The following is a 13,916-nucleotide window of genomic DNA, read 5'->3' on the forward strand; positions in this document are numbered from 1 at the left end:
AAAGGGAGAGAAGCTTGTAAAACTGTAGCTTTATTGTCAGGTATAACTGTTTCTGTTAGTACTTTACAGGGCAAATAGGAGGGGATTGGGGGGGGGGGGGGTAACTAACACTGCCTTATTGTTTACAGCCCACTGGTTGAGGGCCCTGGTTCTGCTACAGCACGTTTGCAAGGTACAATCCGTCTAGCGGGGGCTCCCGACATTCTGAAGCACCTTGTCAGATAACGCCTGACCCACACTGAGGAGTGCCTCTGGGGAAAATAATGAAACAAAACAATGACAGAGGGCTTGTGTGCAGCCAAGAGGAGAAACGGGAGGGAGGAGGGAGGGAAAGAGAGAAAGAGAAGAGTGGGGGAGAATAGGAGCGCACCACAGCTAAGCTGCCCCCCCCCCCCCCCCCCCCCCCCCTCCCTCCATCGTGGGTCGGCCCCTGCTCTGCTCACCCAGACCATTGTGCACCCAGGGGGCTTTGGAGATAAATGGCCGCATGTTAACCACGTTTGACGGGCTGCACAAAAGGGGACACCTCGGGTCCCATGACGCAACCTGTACCCCCCGAACACCCCCCACCTCTACCCAAACATGAGGTACAGGGGACAGTGCCACCAAAGCACCCAATGAAGCTCAAAGAAAAGAGCAGAACAATTTGTCACTGGGCTGTAAGGGCTTTCTGCTTTAAGAGTTGGCAGGGCAGGTTACATTGTAGGGTGGGGAGGGTTAGGCTTTTATAGGTAACACCTTTAACAATTAACACAATTATCACGCAAAATATAAATGGAAATAAATGCAATCTCTTTGTGCTGAACTGTTTTTCCATATGATCGTAAATGACAAATGAGTCTGTTTGGATGTGTTGTCTCATTGAGGGCTGCTCAATTGAATACTTGTATTTTCTGTAACATGTGTTGTTGTTCTATACTTAATGAGTCAAGTCCAAACAATTACAGATTGTTTGTTTAGACTAGAACCATCACACAATGGAGAAAAACTGTTCGATTTACTGCCCATTTCACTGCATAAGCACGCTATTGGAACAAACAGATCTTATAAAGTTATCGTTGCCTTTTGAGGGCTACTCTCACGACAGGGGAACAATAGCCTTTTTCCAAGGTGTTTGTCACGTTGTAAATAAAATGGTACTTTGCAATCGTGCAGATTTAGATCAGAGTTTGAAATAGATCAGATAACACTGCGTTTTAAAATGTATCTACTCTACACCTCTTGTCCATTTCAGAAAACAGCAACCTTTAAATTGGGGAGTACAGGAGGAGAATGAAATGGCTGTCACCCTAGCACCCACTCGCAACTTGGGGGAGGGGGGGGGTATAGTACTCGGCTGTAGTACTAACCTTTTCAGCTCTGTCACAGCTTTGATGCTTGACAGGACCCACAAAAGCACCTGCCCCATCCCCGGAGTGTTCGTTCAGCACCCCCCTCTCATTTTCTGTGACCTGACCAGCATTCCTCACCATCAGGGGGTCCTTCCCATGGCTACCTTTACACAGTCACCCCAAACCCCCCCGAGCTCTCATACAACCCACCCAGCCCTCGTAATCCCACTGCAAACACGGTTAGGCCTGCGCAAATGCAACGCGCGAGACTTCTCAGGCCTCAGCTAAAGGTGCACAACTGATTAGGCCCCATTGCGTGGGAACTAAGGAGAGAATCTGTGAAAGAAAAACTAATTGAAATGCATATGGGGACTTTCCCAAAACCTGGCCTGTGAAGTGTCATTTTGTGAGAGAGAGATTTCATGGTTGACAGGTCTGTGAAACAAGCGATGTAGGTTTTCGACTAATGATGATAAAAAACTACAATATTTATGTTTTTCTTATAAATGTTTAAAAAATATGACCAATGGCAACTAAAAAAGTTTTCAAAACAGAGGAAATGGAAGTCATACCAAAAAAAATACTCCTAATAATTACCTCTCATAGCAACAACAATGTCTGGCAAAGTTTGAGAGAGGACTTAAAAAACGCACGATAATTTTCTGATGTAATGAATATGACCCTGCTAGAGTGCTGCGTTGCACCAGCCCAACCCAAACAGTGACAACACTTATATCCACACAGACAATGTCATCCCAGCACCCCTCCTTTCCTTTGTTCCCAGCTTAACAAAACTCAGCCGTCACGCCGTTTTAGCTCAATAAAGACCGTGGACAGCCGTAACCCCATCAGGCCCTGCTTGTCATATGCAAACCTGTGTGTGTGTGTGTGTGTGTGTGTGTGTGTGTGTGTGTGTGTGTGTGTGTGTGTGTGTGTGTGTGTGTGTGTGTGTGTGTGTGTGTGTGTGTGTGTGTGTGTGTGTGTGTGTGTGTGTGTGTGTGTGTGTGTGTGTGTGTTTGTGTGTGTGTGTGTGTGTGTGTGTGTGTGTGTGTGTGTGTGTGTGTGTGTGTGTGTGTGTGTGTGTGTGTGTGTGTGTGTGTGTGTGTGTGTGTGTGTGTGAGAGAGAGAGAGAGACAGAGAATGTTAGAGGGCAAGAAAAAATCAAAGAAAGAGATTGGTAATGTGCGGCTGATGCAATTGTGCCATGCTTAATCTGTGAATGTGGTTTGTTTGAACAGATGCTTAATGTCAGAACTTCACATTGAGAGAACGAGAGATAAAGACAACAAACTGCTGAAGGAGACAGCCAAGCTTAACATTGAAAGGTGTTTTATCATCGATCGGTGAAAAAGATTATGCTGGACCTGGCTTTTATGTCAGACTCCATTTTATTATGTCAGACTCCATCTACCTAACCCTATAAGACCACTTCCCTGTTCCTGTCTTGTTCAGGATGGTATAAACTCCCTCTGTGCCTTTTTGTTGTTCAGGAAAAAGATGAGCATTCAAGGGGAGGAGCTTTGCATGTGTAACAACAAGAAACTCTCCCCTTTCCTACCCAGTACACCCCACCCTCCTCTACCTCCTATCCCCGCCCAGCACTACAGTCGCTTGTCAGAGCAAAGCACTAATTGCCAACATGCCAGGCTGCCACCATAATACAAACGGGGGGTGCATTAAGCGTGGCTCGCTCATTTGCGAGGAGGACGGCTGAGAAGGTGCCACACATGAATATTTCATTAAGTCTAATTGCACAGGATCACTCCTTTATGGTAAAACCAGAGTGAATGCAAGTCATTAGGAGTGCAGCCCCCTGTACTGTAAAACTCCAAACATTAAGATGCCCTGTGATTTGTCTGCTTAGAGGGTACGATAAGACGTGCCATCTGGATGAGTGGCACACACATGGCACTGCCAAGTCTCTTTAGTATACTATACACACACCACCCCAGTGATGGAAGAGAGAACCACACCGGCAAGCATTTCCCTCGGATGAACGACGCCGGAAATGACACACAGAATCAAAGATGTTGATCTGAAACTCTCACGCAACTGTCCCTTTTACAAAACTTCTCCCTCATCACCTCTGAAGCCATAGCTCCCAACCATACGGCAAACAAACCCCATAGCAGAGGTGAAAGAGTGCTCACCTTTCCTTCAAATAAAACGGTAAAACAGGCCACTTTGACAGGAATGCCAGTTCCTATACCCCTGAGTGGTTGGACTAACACTAGGAAGGGGATCATTTAGCTGTGGAATGTAAGGACAGGACATCCCCCTCAGATAAGACACAGGCAGCCTACGCCTGAGGTTGTGACTGAGCAGCTCAGAGTACGGAACTATCAGGAGGGAGGCCCACCATAGGGGCTGAGGCTCAACTCAGGCCTGGCTTCCATGAGTGATGAACTTCCTCATTACTTTAATTGCTAGATCTGTGACCAGGAAGTTGTGTCCTTTCATCCCTGACTGGAACCCCTGCTGATGTACCCTGAGGAGCACTACAGACAACCCAATAGGAGGACAGGACAGTGAACTGGTAGTGTTAACCTAACGCACAGAGAGAGAGGACCCCTGCATGGGAAACAAAGGCTGTCTCCAAACCAACCAGGACAGGAGAGTGGATCCGAACAACGGAAGAGGAGAGGAGGCGCTGGCTGGAGCCTGTCTGGCTGTCACAAGAGGGGGTTTGGGAAAGGAGGGTAAGGATGGAGGGAGCAGGATGGAGGGTGGATGCTGTCACCATGACTAATCCCTTCACCCAGTCGGCTGTGTTTGTTACCTGGGGAGGTGTCTGGGTGACATTTGGTAGTGACAGCGCCGGGAACGGCTACGACTCAGAGGAGCCTCTGCCCCAGTCAGAGCCTATTTAAGGATCACATCACATCTACACATCCTGATGGCTGCCCTTCCACCTCATAGTGGTGGACAACACTACCCAAAGCTGATCATCAACGGGTTTCAAGCGCATGGTGGTGGTGTTGTTTCTAACCCGCTTGCTGTCATGTAAATGGACAGATATGTTTGAGTGGTGAGGTTTATCACCTTCCCACTACTCACGGCAGATATAGGTTGAAAGAATGTTTAGAAAACAACACAAATGTAATCACAGTGATGTCAGTCTTTGAGATCTTTCAGTTGCTATAGTAGTAGGGGTCCTAAAGCATACAGATCTAGTTCAGAAGAGGGCTAACAGGGAGGACTGGAGAGAGACAGAGACTAATCTCCAAAATCAATCTATTTCTATTACTTCTACACAGAACGGTTGATCTTTATCACCGAAAACACGCCACAGGGGATATGCATCAGATACCACAAGCCAGATTCAACCACAGTGTCTATTTCCAAGAGAGAACAGCATGTGTGTTTGTAAACTTTCCCACTCAGGTGACGACAGTCCAGCGGGCCAGAGACCCAGTATGTAAGCTTTAAGTCCTGGTTGTGTAGATCTGACCGGAGAGCTCGCTGACAGACAAACAGAACTCTCTGTGGGAGGCATTCAGCCGTATGGGAGAGGTCTGGACCCACAGATGTCATGACACCTTAATCCACCGATCCGTTATTGATTGTTCCATGTGTGTGACCTTGCCCCGGGTGCTGCACCACACCGCGCCAATCAAGCCCACATATCCATGTGAGGGATGCCGCATACGTGTGTCTGAAAATGTTGTCGTCTGGCTCAAACATGTTCAGTCGATATGTATACAGGCCTCGATCAGAGAGCACCGCATGCTCACTTAAAACAAATAAACAAAAAACTTCTAAAGCTGCTCAATTGAAAATAACTGAGAAAAATGTGTAATAGTTCAGTAAGGTTATCATACAGAGCTCCCCTCTCCCCATCCCCCCACCCCTGATAGTTGCACTGAACCTTATTTCCATTCATTATCACTGGGACTGTTGTTTCTGTAGCCTGCAGTGACATACCTCATTATTGACCTTGGTAAATCCTAGCTGTTTAGGCTAAAGGCGATGTGGCGCCACAAAATGTCACGGGGGAACTCTGTATTCACTCATGAAGAAAATATGCACATGGTTACAGAGAGAAAAAATACAATAACCCATGTCAGTCACCTTGAAATGCACCAACACTGTCAGGCACACAAATAACCAGCAGAATGTAACGCTTTAGCAGCCTGATTCGTATCCCTCAAAGTCAGTCAGTGCAGTGCGGCCCTATAGTACAAACTGGAGCAAGCAACACTCTCTGTGTCTCCACCATTCCAGTCAGCAGCGTAGGGAGGCGTACTGTAGGTGTTCTAAAGCTGTCAAAGCGGGCTCTCTGTTCTGAAGACTTTTGTGCTTCTGACACAGTGATGAGCTTTGTTTGTACAGTTAGACATCTTGGCATTTACAAGCAGGCAGGCAGGGCCCATGCATCTCAAAGAAGTACGGTAAAGAGAATGATGAGTGAGTGGGGGTGGGTGTGGGTGGGCACGGCAGGCAGGCAGGCAGGCAGCAGACACACTAATATGTACATGGCCTGTTCCTATTAGTCACCGGTGACGCGAGAGTAACTGCGCCCCCGGTGGCATTCTCTCCTGTCCCCCTCAGTGGTGACAGATGTTAGGAGGACAGGCAGGATAAAGCTGTAGCTGGAGTGGTGGTAGTGCAGGCAGGCTACGGAACGAGAGAGGTGGGAGAAGTGTATAGTGTTGCTGTGGATTAGTAAAGCAGGACTTAGGCTACTCCTAAATAATTATATAGATCGCTCTCTTTCTCAAGACAGACAGGATACCAGATAATTTCATTAATATGATCAAAACAACATTTAAGTTTGATCATACACAAATAAAGACCAAACTGTACATCTATAAATTAATCACTGACTTTGGCCATTTGAACTGGGAGTGCATTAATATGGGAGTGTGTATGTTATTGGGTGTATGTTTATAAGTGTGTAGTCAGGAGTCATTGGGGCCAAGTCAAAAACGCTGGAGCATAGAGGCATCCGGCCAGCCCATCTCTCTGTCCCTGTATGTATAAAGAGTGAGGAGGGGGCAGTGGCTGCATAGAGACTTAACACGGCTCCCCAGGCCACCGGCACACTGGTTAATATAATGTCCCTGCCTCCGCCTGGCTACTTGGTGAAGCATTATCTCTCCTGCACCTCTCGGAACAAAGGCCCCCTTCTTCCCAAAGCAGGCCTGTCTCCTCCCCAATGTCCAAAGGTGTTTGGTGAAGTAAATCTGCCTAAATCCCGCACAGCTTGGGCTGGCAAAGGGAGGGAGGGAGGGAGGGAGGGAGGGAGGGAGGGAGGGAGGGAGGGAGGGAGGGAGGGAGGGAGGGAGGGAGGGAGGGAGTTGAATGAAGGTGAATGAAGATAATCTCCTTTTCTTAACAAAAAATTAGGAATTCATATCACATGGTGTATTTTAAAGTTGCAGCATCCCACCCCCTTTCTCTCTCTCTTGCTCTGTTTCTATTTATCTCTCTCTTTCTGTCTGCCTCTGTGGATGTGTGATTCCTGACCTATGAAGCAGCAGGAGAAAAGAGAAGAGGCCTACCACAATGAAGTCTGTCTCGCTAGACAGCACCGCAAGACAAGTGTTTTGCCTCTGAATTGGGCTTTATGGATCTATTCAGGGTTATATAGTAAGTATTAAGGCCTTGGAGCACAAATCGCAAGCTATATCTTTTAAATGTACAGAAATAGGCATTATGAAGGTAGTTTGTTGTGAGTGGGTAAGGGATGGATGGGACGGAGTGTGTAATGCAATACAACACACAATGTGACTAGCACAACCAATCCACAGGGGAAAACAAAAACAAATCCCACCTGCCCCCAACTCTGTCATGCTGATTAAAATGGAATCTGAAAAGTCTCAGGCACTCGCAAGATTTCGTTTACAGCCATAAAACAATCTGTTGCGTTCCCTCCCTCGCAACCATGCTCTCTCTATCCACACCCCTCACCTCTTCCTCTCTCTCCCTTTCCCTTTCCTTCTCTCTATCCTCCCTCTCTCACTTTCTCACTGCTTACCACTCATCTCTCGCTCTCTATCTCCCTACACCACTCATCCCTCTCTCTCGCTCTCTCCCATTCAGCTGTGAATAGTCCAGGAATGGCATCCCGTAACCCTATCTGTCCATCAGTAGGACCCAGCCCTTGGGCTGAGTGGGAGGGCTATATAGGGCACGTAACCAGGGGAGGCCTGACAAACAGCCGGAGACACCTAAGTTATGTCGCTCAGTCACTACCCACCACCACCTTCTGTCCCTCTTTTCCATAATCGCTCTTTTTCATTCCCCCTCTCACTCTCACTCACTCTCTCTGTCTGCTTTCCATTTTTTCCTGAGCTCTTTTCATCTCGGGCTTTGGGATGCTGAATGCAAGAGCGGCCTGGCGGCGGTGAAAGGCCTGAATTGTGATTAAGAATGAGGAGAGGAGCTCCTTTTCTTTGTTCTGCCCCCAGGGGGTGTTTACTGAGGGGGAGGGAGGGAGGGAGCGAGGGAGGGAGGGAGGGGTGCGTAAGACATGGCGGAGCAGATATGAAAGGCATTCAGGTCAGCACTGATGTGAACGAGAGTGGTAATCATACCAAAGGCGTTGTGAAGGACCACCATAGCAGTGCCAGGGAGCTCTCGGACCGAGGATGTGTGTGTGTGTGTGTGTGTGTGTGTGTGTGTGTGTGTGTGTGTGTGTGTGTGTGTGTGTGTGTGTGTGTGTGTGTGTGTGTGTGTGTGTGTGTGTGTGTGTGTGTGTGTGTGTGTGTGTGTGTGTGTGTGTGTGCGCGCACACGCATGCACATGAACACGTATGAGTGAGCTCATATGCCATTAGCCATAATAAGCTGACAGACACTGAATAAAAGTGAGAGAAAAATGTCTGGTAAAAATCCAACCACAAACAGGAGGGCATTAGAAAAGGTATCTGTCTCCAGCAACTAGGACAATGGCACGTTTGTGAGAAATGTGGCATGAATGGTACAGCGGGCACCCTGACACTGCTCACTGCTGATGATAGGAGCATGTAAATGAGACACACTTCCAATGAAAACCCATTGTCTTGAGACAGTTATGGACCCACTAGCCTACTGGCTACGACAGCTATACAAACCATGCCTTCATTTGAATGTTGTAATAACCCAGAGAGGAACCAATGTATTTAACGTCTTATAACTAACTCTAAGTCGGGGTAGCAAGACCATAACAGAAGACACTGCTGGGACCTACTCGTCTGATTTAATCAAACAAGGTTTGTGTCCAGTTTATTATGTATTTGATTTTAAGGCTAAATTACTTTTAAACCCTACACACTTTAGTCCACCAATTTGGTTAATGGCGAGTGGCTTTGAAAGCTGAAATAGTGGCCATTTTTAAAAAAGAAAAACAGAAAAAGAGACTATTTTAACTTTACTGGCTGGCGAGGTTACGGGAGCGCTTTTGACAGCTGCGCTCACACAACCGAACGAGCCCTCACAGCTGGATGTGACGTAGGCCTATAGCACCAGAGGGGGGACTGCGAACTGCAACAAAGCTGCGCAGGCTGCGCGTATCGAGTTACACAGGGCCTAATGTGACCTCCCATTGGGACCCGAGAGTGGCAGAGTAGGTGGAGATGTGCGTGGGAAGGGGGGAGAAGAGTTGTATAGGCATAAACACAAGAAACTGTCATAGTGTATATATACATGCAACAGACAATATGTGGACCATCCCTACAAAAGGTTAATTGCATTTACATAATGATCTTGCATATTTCGAATTAAAATATGAGGATCATGAAAAAATCTATAATCAAACAAAAACACACCACCTCACAACCTGTATATTCTGGTGCTCCGTTTCTCGATTTGCGATAATAAAATGCATAGGTCAAATAACAAGACCCTTCAGGCCTTATAGATATTCCTATAGGAATAGTCTACTGCATCGGAGTGAAAGTTGGCCTCAGGCAAAAAGTATATTCAGGCACACATGAGTTGTAGTAGACTTTCAGTCTTATGAATTAAAAGTTGACATTCTGGATAACACACATTTACACCAGACCAAAACTGAGGGCCCACATGTCTTTTTGTTGTTGCCTTAAACCACACAATTAAAAGTTGTACATAGACCATATAGGCCTATCCAGCGGACTGTAAGGCAAACACAAGCGTACTCAAAATAACTAATTGCATATGAAGATATAGGCTATAAAATTCGCCCACAATGAAGAAGCAATCCGCGCAAAATGGGGAATGGGTGCACAAACATTTCGTCAATAAAATGATCAATAATAAAAGTGAACATCTGGGAGGAGCAACAGTGACAGAAGGCCTCCGTTGCTGAGCCTCAGACGAGACGTAAGCTGGTGAAAAACGCTTCCAAACTATCTAAAGAGGTTGGTTAAATAAATACGTTTACTCTTAAACAAATGTCAATTGGTCAACATTATTTTTTTCGTTATGTTATGCCCATATTGGCTGAATGGTCTTTGAAATTCAAACTATACCATTTCAATTTTAAAATTCACTACTCATCTTGGTCCTTACAAACACCAAGGTGCAGTTAGAGAGCAGCAATACTTCACTCTATTTGCCTTTGTTGATCAGAAACGTGCTTGAGAGCAGTAAAGACCCTGAACAACCTACCGATTTCACTCAATCAATGAACGAATAAAAACGAATAAACCCGAGAAGTCGACTGAAAATTGTTCAAAAAACAATATCATTTAAATGCAAAGATTTATTTAAAAAATACATGTTTACAATAGCCTACGTCTACGTCTACAACAAACAAACAAATAAAACAAGAGACTGTGATAATTAACACCTAACATGTAATAGCATATGATATGTTAATGTCAATGTTGAACTGAATTCAGTTCAACATTGACATTAATTAAAACTTTACATAACACACATGGCTGAAACGTCAAAGGGATGCCCTCCTCGCAAAATCCCTGTCACAACTCCTAGGCTACACAAAACTCAGGAGTTTTTTATATCCACTTTTCTCTGTTGCTTTCCCCCTAACATAATCGTTAAAAACGAAAATAAACGTTGTAACACATAACTAAATTCTCAAGTAACTGTTCGATAATAACAGAAATGCACTCGGATACTTTTGTGTGATACAGTCTGTGAGCTTGCCTATGACTTGTGTTGCGTTTAGTGCTGTAGCCTTTGTGACGCGCCGCATCAGAACAAACAACAAATGTAACATTCAGAAACTGTGACTCTTACATATAATGACCATTTCAAGACCTTTATCTCCAATTTGACAACCTATAATAACTAATACGTGGTAAATGTCTGTAAAGACACCAAGTCACTTCTGAATGGCAATAATGGCACAACACAACACAATACACACAGCACAACACAATATACACAGCAATGAAACAGCGTTGAATAAACGTGAGATAAAGCCCATTTCCTTCATAATCACACACACGTTACAAAAACAATGCAATTTCTACATAATCCACAGGTTTTCCCAAAAATTCCAGTCCATAACCTACGAGAAGCGCTCCTACCCATATAACGGGTTTCCTGCATGCCTGCTAGATAATGGCACTATCTCGCCGAACCGCTATTCGAGCCTCATTCTGAAGTCCCTCTCTCACACAGTCCAGACTTTTGATAGTCTACTTTAGTGTTCATAATCTCATTGAAAATAAACATTCAAATGCTTTTCATACTGATTAAATTCAAAACTACGACAACATGTAGGCTACTTTTACGCAGCCTACCCTCTTCACAACGCTTACACTGAATGTAGCCTAATTGCACTGTGGAAGGAGACAGCGCGCGGGATGTCCCGCATATGACTGGTGGCAAAACATACAAATGTTCCCGAACTGTCCTTTTATTTTACTTTGAAAAATGTCTTACCGTTCTTTCTTTGTGGGTTGGATTGTTTTCGCCTCTTACACCGGGGACCCTCCGCCATGATCTCCTGCTTCATTGATAAGACGAGTAGGCTAGGTCAGATGGCATGCAGTCCGCATGGGCTCCTTCAATCAGCAGCACACAGGCAGGCTCTGGTTGGTATCTAATAACCAAACAAAACGGCGACAAATGTTGGGACAAGATGACTGTATGGATCCTGTTCAACCACAGGGGCACGACATATAAAAGTTAAAATTCACTCTAAAGTCTTCAATGAAACTCCATATGTGTAAAGAAAGAGTCCAGGATAGTGATATTGAGTAGGATCGTAGGCTACTGCGTCCGCCGTCGCCTGATCTTTTGATATGTCTCTAATCCGGCAGAGCGTCAATGAACCGAGCAGAAGGAGGAGGACAGACGGGCAGACACATTCGATAGCTTACAAGGATGACTGAAAGCTAAGGCATACATTACCACTAAGGCCGATTATTGTATGAAGTCTACAAAATAGGTGTACCTTTTTGTTTAAGTTTACTGAACTTTCACATAAACTTGAGCCTTGTTGATGACGTTTAGGGATTGTGACGGCTTCCCTTACTGTCAGTCAAACGCGATTTTGCTGTCATCTCCAAACTGAAATCTATCCCATTGGTTCAGTTTTTAATCACTAAAATGTCAAACTTAACCAAAGAACCATAAGCCATAATATGTTACATCCTTTTCTCGCCCATAGGTCTAAATCAAGTTGAGAAAAGTGTTGTATTCAATTAAAAACCTCATATCATGACCAGCATCTCAGTCATTTAGATTTTGGTTTCACTTTTTGCAAGCTATGTTTATGAGTGTTAATATTCTGTAAAAAGCCAATCATTTTGATAGGCCATTATTCATGATAAGGTTTCAGCAAGAAAAAAACGTGGTAAATTGTGCAATCTTAAAATGTGGGGAAATAGACAAACTTCCCTTTTATAAGAAATGAATGTTAAAATGTATTTTATCTACCATCCATACTGATTGATAAAAATGAGAACCAGCCCGTCCATGGCCCCCGTTCAAATGTTGTGTAAAATGTAGGGACGTGGTGTTAGTGGAGTTTGTATTATAACGGTAGCGAAACGAAGGAGAAAACAAACACACACACAGTCACCAACATTTACACGACAACACACGGAATAGACTACTGCCCCACATGGAAAAGCTTTATATTGTACATTTACGAGGAAAATCAATTGAAGTAGAATGGTTGAAACACAGCCCAAACGAGGATCTCCTAGTTTAAAGATTTAAATGTGGAAATGTTGCCACCGCATCGCATTTTTTTCACAAGGCTTTGGCATTTGCACCAGCAGTGAACACACACATAGGCTACAACACACACAATAGTGCGGATGTCGGTGGTCACTGCACAAACCCCAGCTACGCAGAATAGGAGATGTTCACATTTGGAATGTGGATAAAAAAACAATGTTGCTCCATCTAATAGAAGGCTATGCATAAACTGTACAAATAAGATGGATGGCAAACCAACGGGAATAGCATACGTCCGTTTCCTACCAAAAGGAATAGGAACGAATAACATCGAATACATTTCGATTCCCCGGAAAGGACACCGGGAATATGATAGCATCAGAGTACAGTTGACGCAGGTACCTACAGCGCTCTACCCACTCCTGGAGCAGCACGGACCTTTCTCACCTGCTCAGGTAAGTGGTCCAACTTTGATAATTGCGCAACAGCGCACGGATACCTGAGGTACCTGCATGCCATAGCTACCTCAACCACATAGATGTTGAAGTTTCACAGTCAGAAACTGATGTAAAAATGACAATATGGTAAAATACACCTACCAGAGTGTCAGTGTGATCCTTCAAACAGCTGGTTAGAAGACAGAACGTCAAAGAGAAATGGTAAAGTGGTGCGTCGTGGATCCAAAGAAAATAACTGGGAATAAGCCTTGAAAATAGCTTGACGAGGGACCGTTATTCCTGATGGGCAGGTTAGGACTGATCTCTTTCAGCCACTTCACGAAACAGACCTGGGGACGCGCACTGACGTGTTACGCCTCTTCTAATGACATTTTTTCGCTCTCTTTCTTTTCCTGCAATGTAGAAGGCGCCGGACCCCTTAACACGCCACCTATCTTCACGTGGAGGGATAATTGAGGAGTATGTGTGTGAGCGTCGTTTGGAGAAGAACGTGATCAAGTTGTTGTCTCCCTTGAGATTATATTTATCATTTGTAGGCTATGCTTTGAGTCAAAAGTTAGAGGAATTACCCACGAATCAGACTTCCAATAGCGACATCATAAATTAAATAAAACAGCACTGTAATTGCAGTGAGAGAGAAGATCTTTATAATTCGGTGACAGGCACTGTCCATACTGGCATATGGGAAAAATCTGTGAAAGGAGCGCCGAAGTACCTGATTGGAGCGCACAGGTAGTTTACCTGTACATAAAGCTCCCTTCCTGCATGTATCCAGAGGCGCAACAGCGGATAGGTAGCCTACCTCTGCCTTTTTATCTTGACTGAGTGACTGTATATTCTCATTGAAAATCGTTCGTGCCATTCCGCATTGTATTTATTGTACAAAAACGAAAGGGGGAAGATGCAGACATATTTTTCTCCCCGGCTCTCACTGGCATTAACTAAACACGCTGCGGCAAAGGCGTCATTTATAACCTGCAAATATGCATATCATACTATATAGGGCTTTTTTGATTATGTTTCATGTTTATCACAGTTTTTAAAAATTTCATCATCACTTGTAGGCT

The 13,916-nt window shown here is 44.8% G+C and overlaps 1 protein-coding gene across 4 annotated transcripts in view; it reads right to left on the minus strand.

Annotated features, from left to right (window-relative positions):
* Positions 1-13,191, minus strand: part of zeb2a (zinc finger E-box binding homeobox 2a) — a 49,257-nt gene extending 36,066 nt beyond the window's left edge. For 3 of the 4 annotated variants that reach the window (XM_039006851.1, XM_039006852.1, XM_039006850.1), the window contains exons 1-2: positions 12,991-13,188; positions 11,147-11,306 (exon numbers count right to left, since the gene is read on the minus strand). In XM_039006851.1, the coding sequence (XP_038862779.1) occupies positions 11,147-11,219 (73 nt within the window). In that variant the 5' untranslated portion in view covers positions 11,220-11,306; positions 12,991-13,188. Of the gene's footprint in view, positions 1-11,146; positions 11,307-12,990 lie in introns of all 4 variants that reach the window. The other variant, XM_039006853.1, reaches the window with a different exon arrangement.
* Positions 13,192-13,916: the final 725 nt, after the last annotated feature.

This window comes from Salvelinus namaycush, chromosome 13 (genome assembly GCF_016432855.1).
Source record: "Salvelinus namaycush isolate Seneca chromosome 13, SaNama_1.0, whole genome shotgun sequence".
In the NCBI taxonomy this organism is placed as follows: domain Eukaryota; kingdom Metazoa; phylum Chordata; class Actinopteri; order Salmoniformes; family Salmonidae; genus Salvelinus; species Salvelinus namaycush.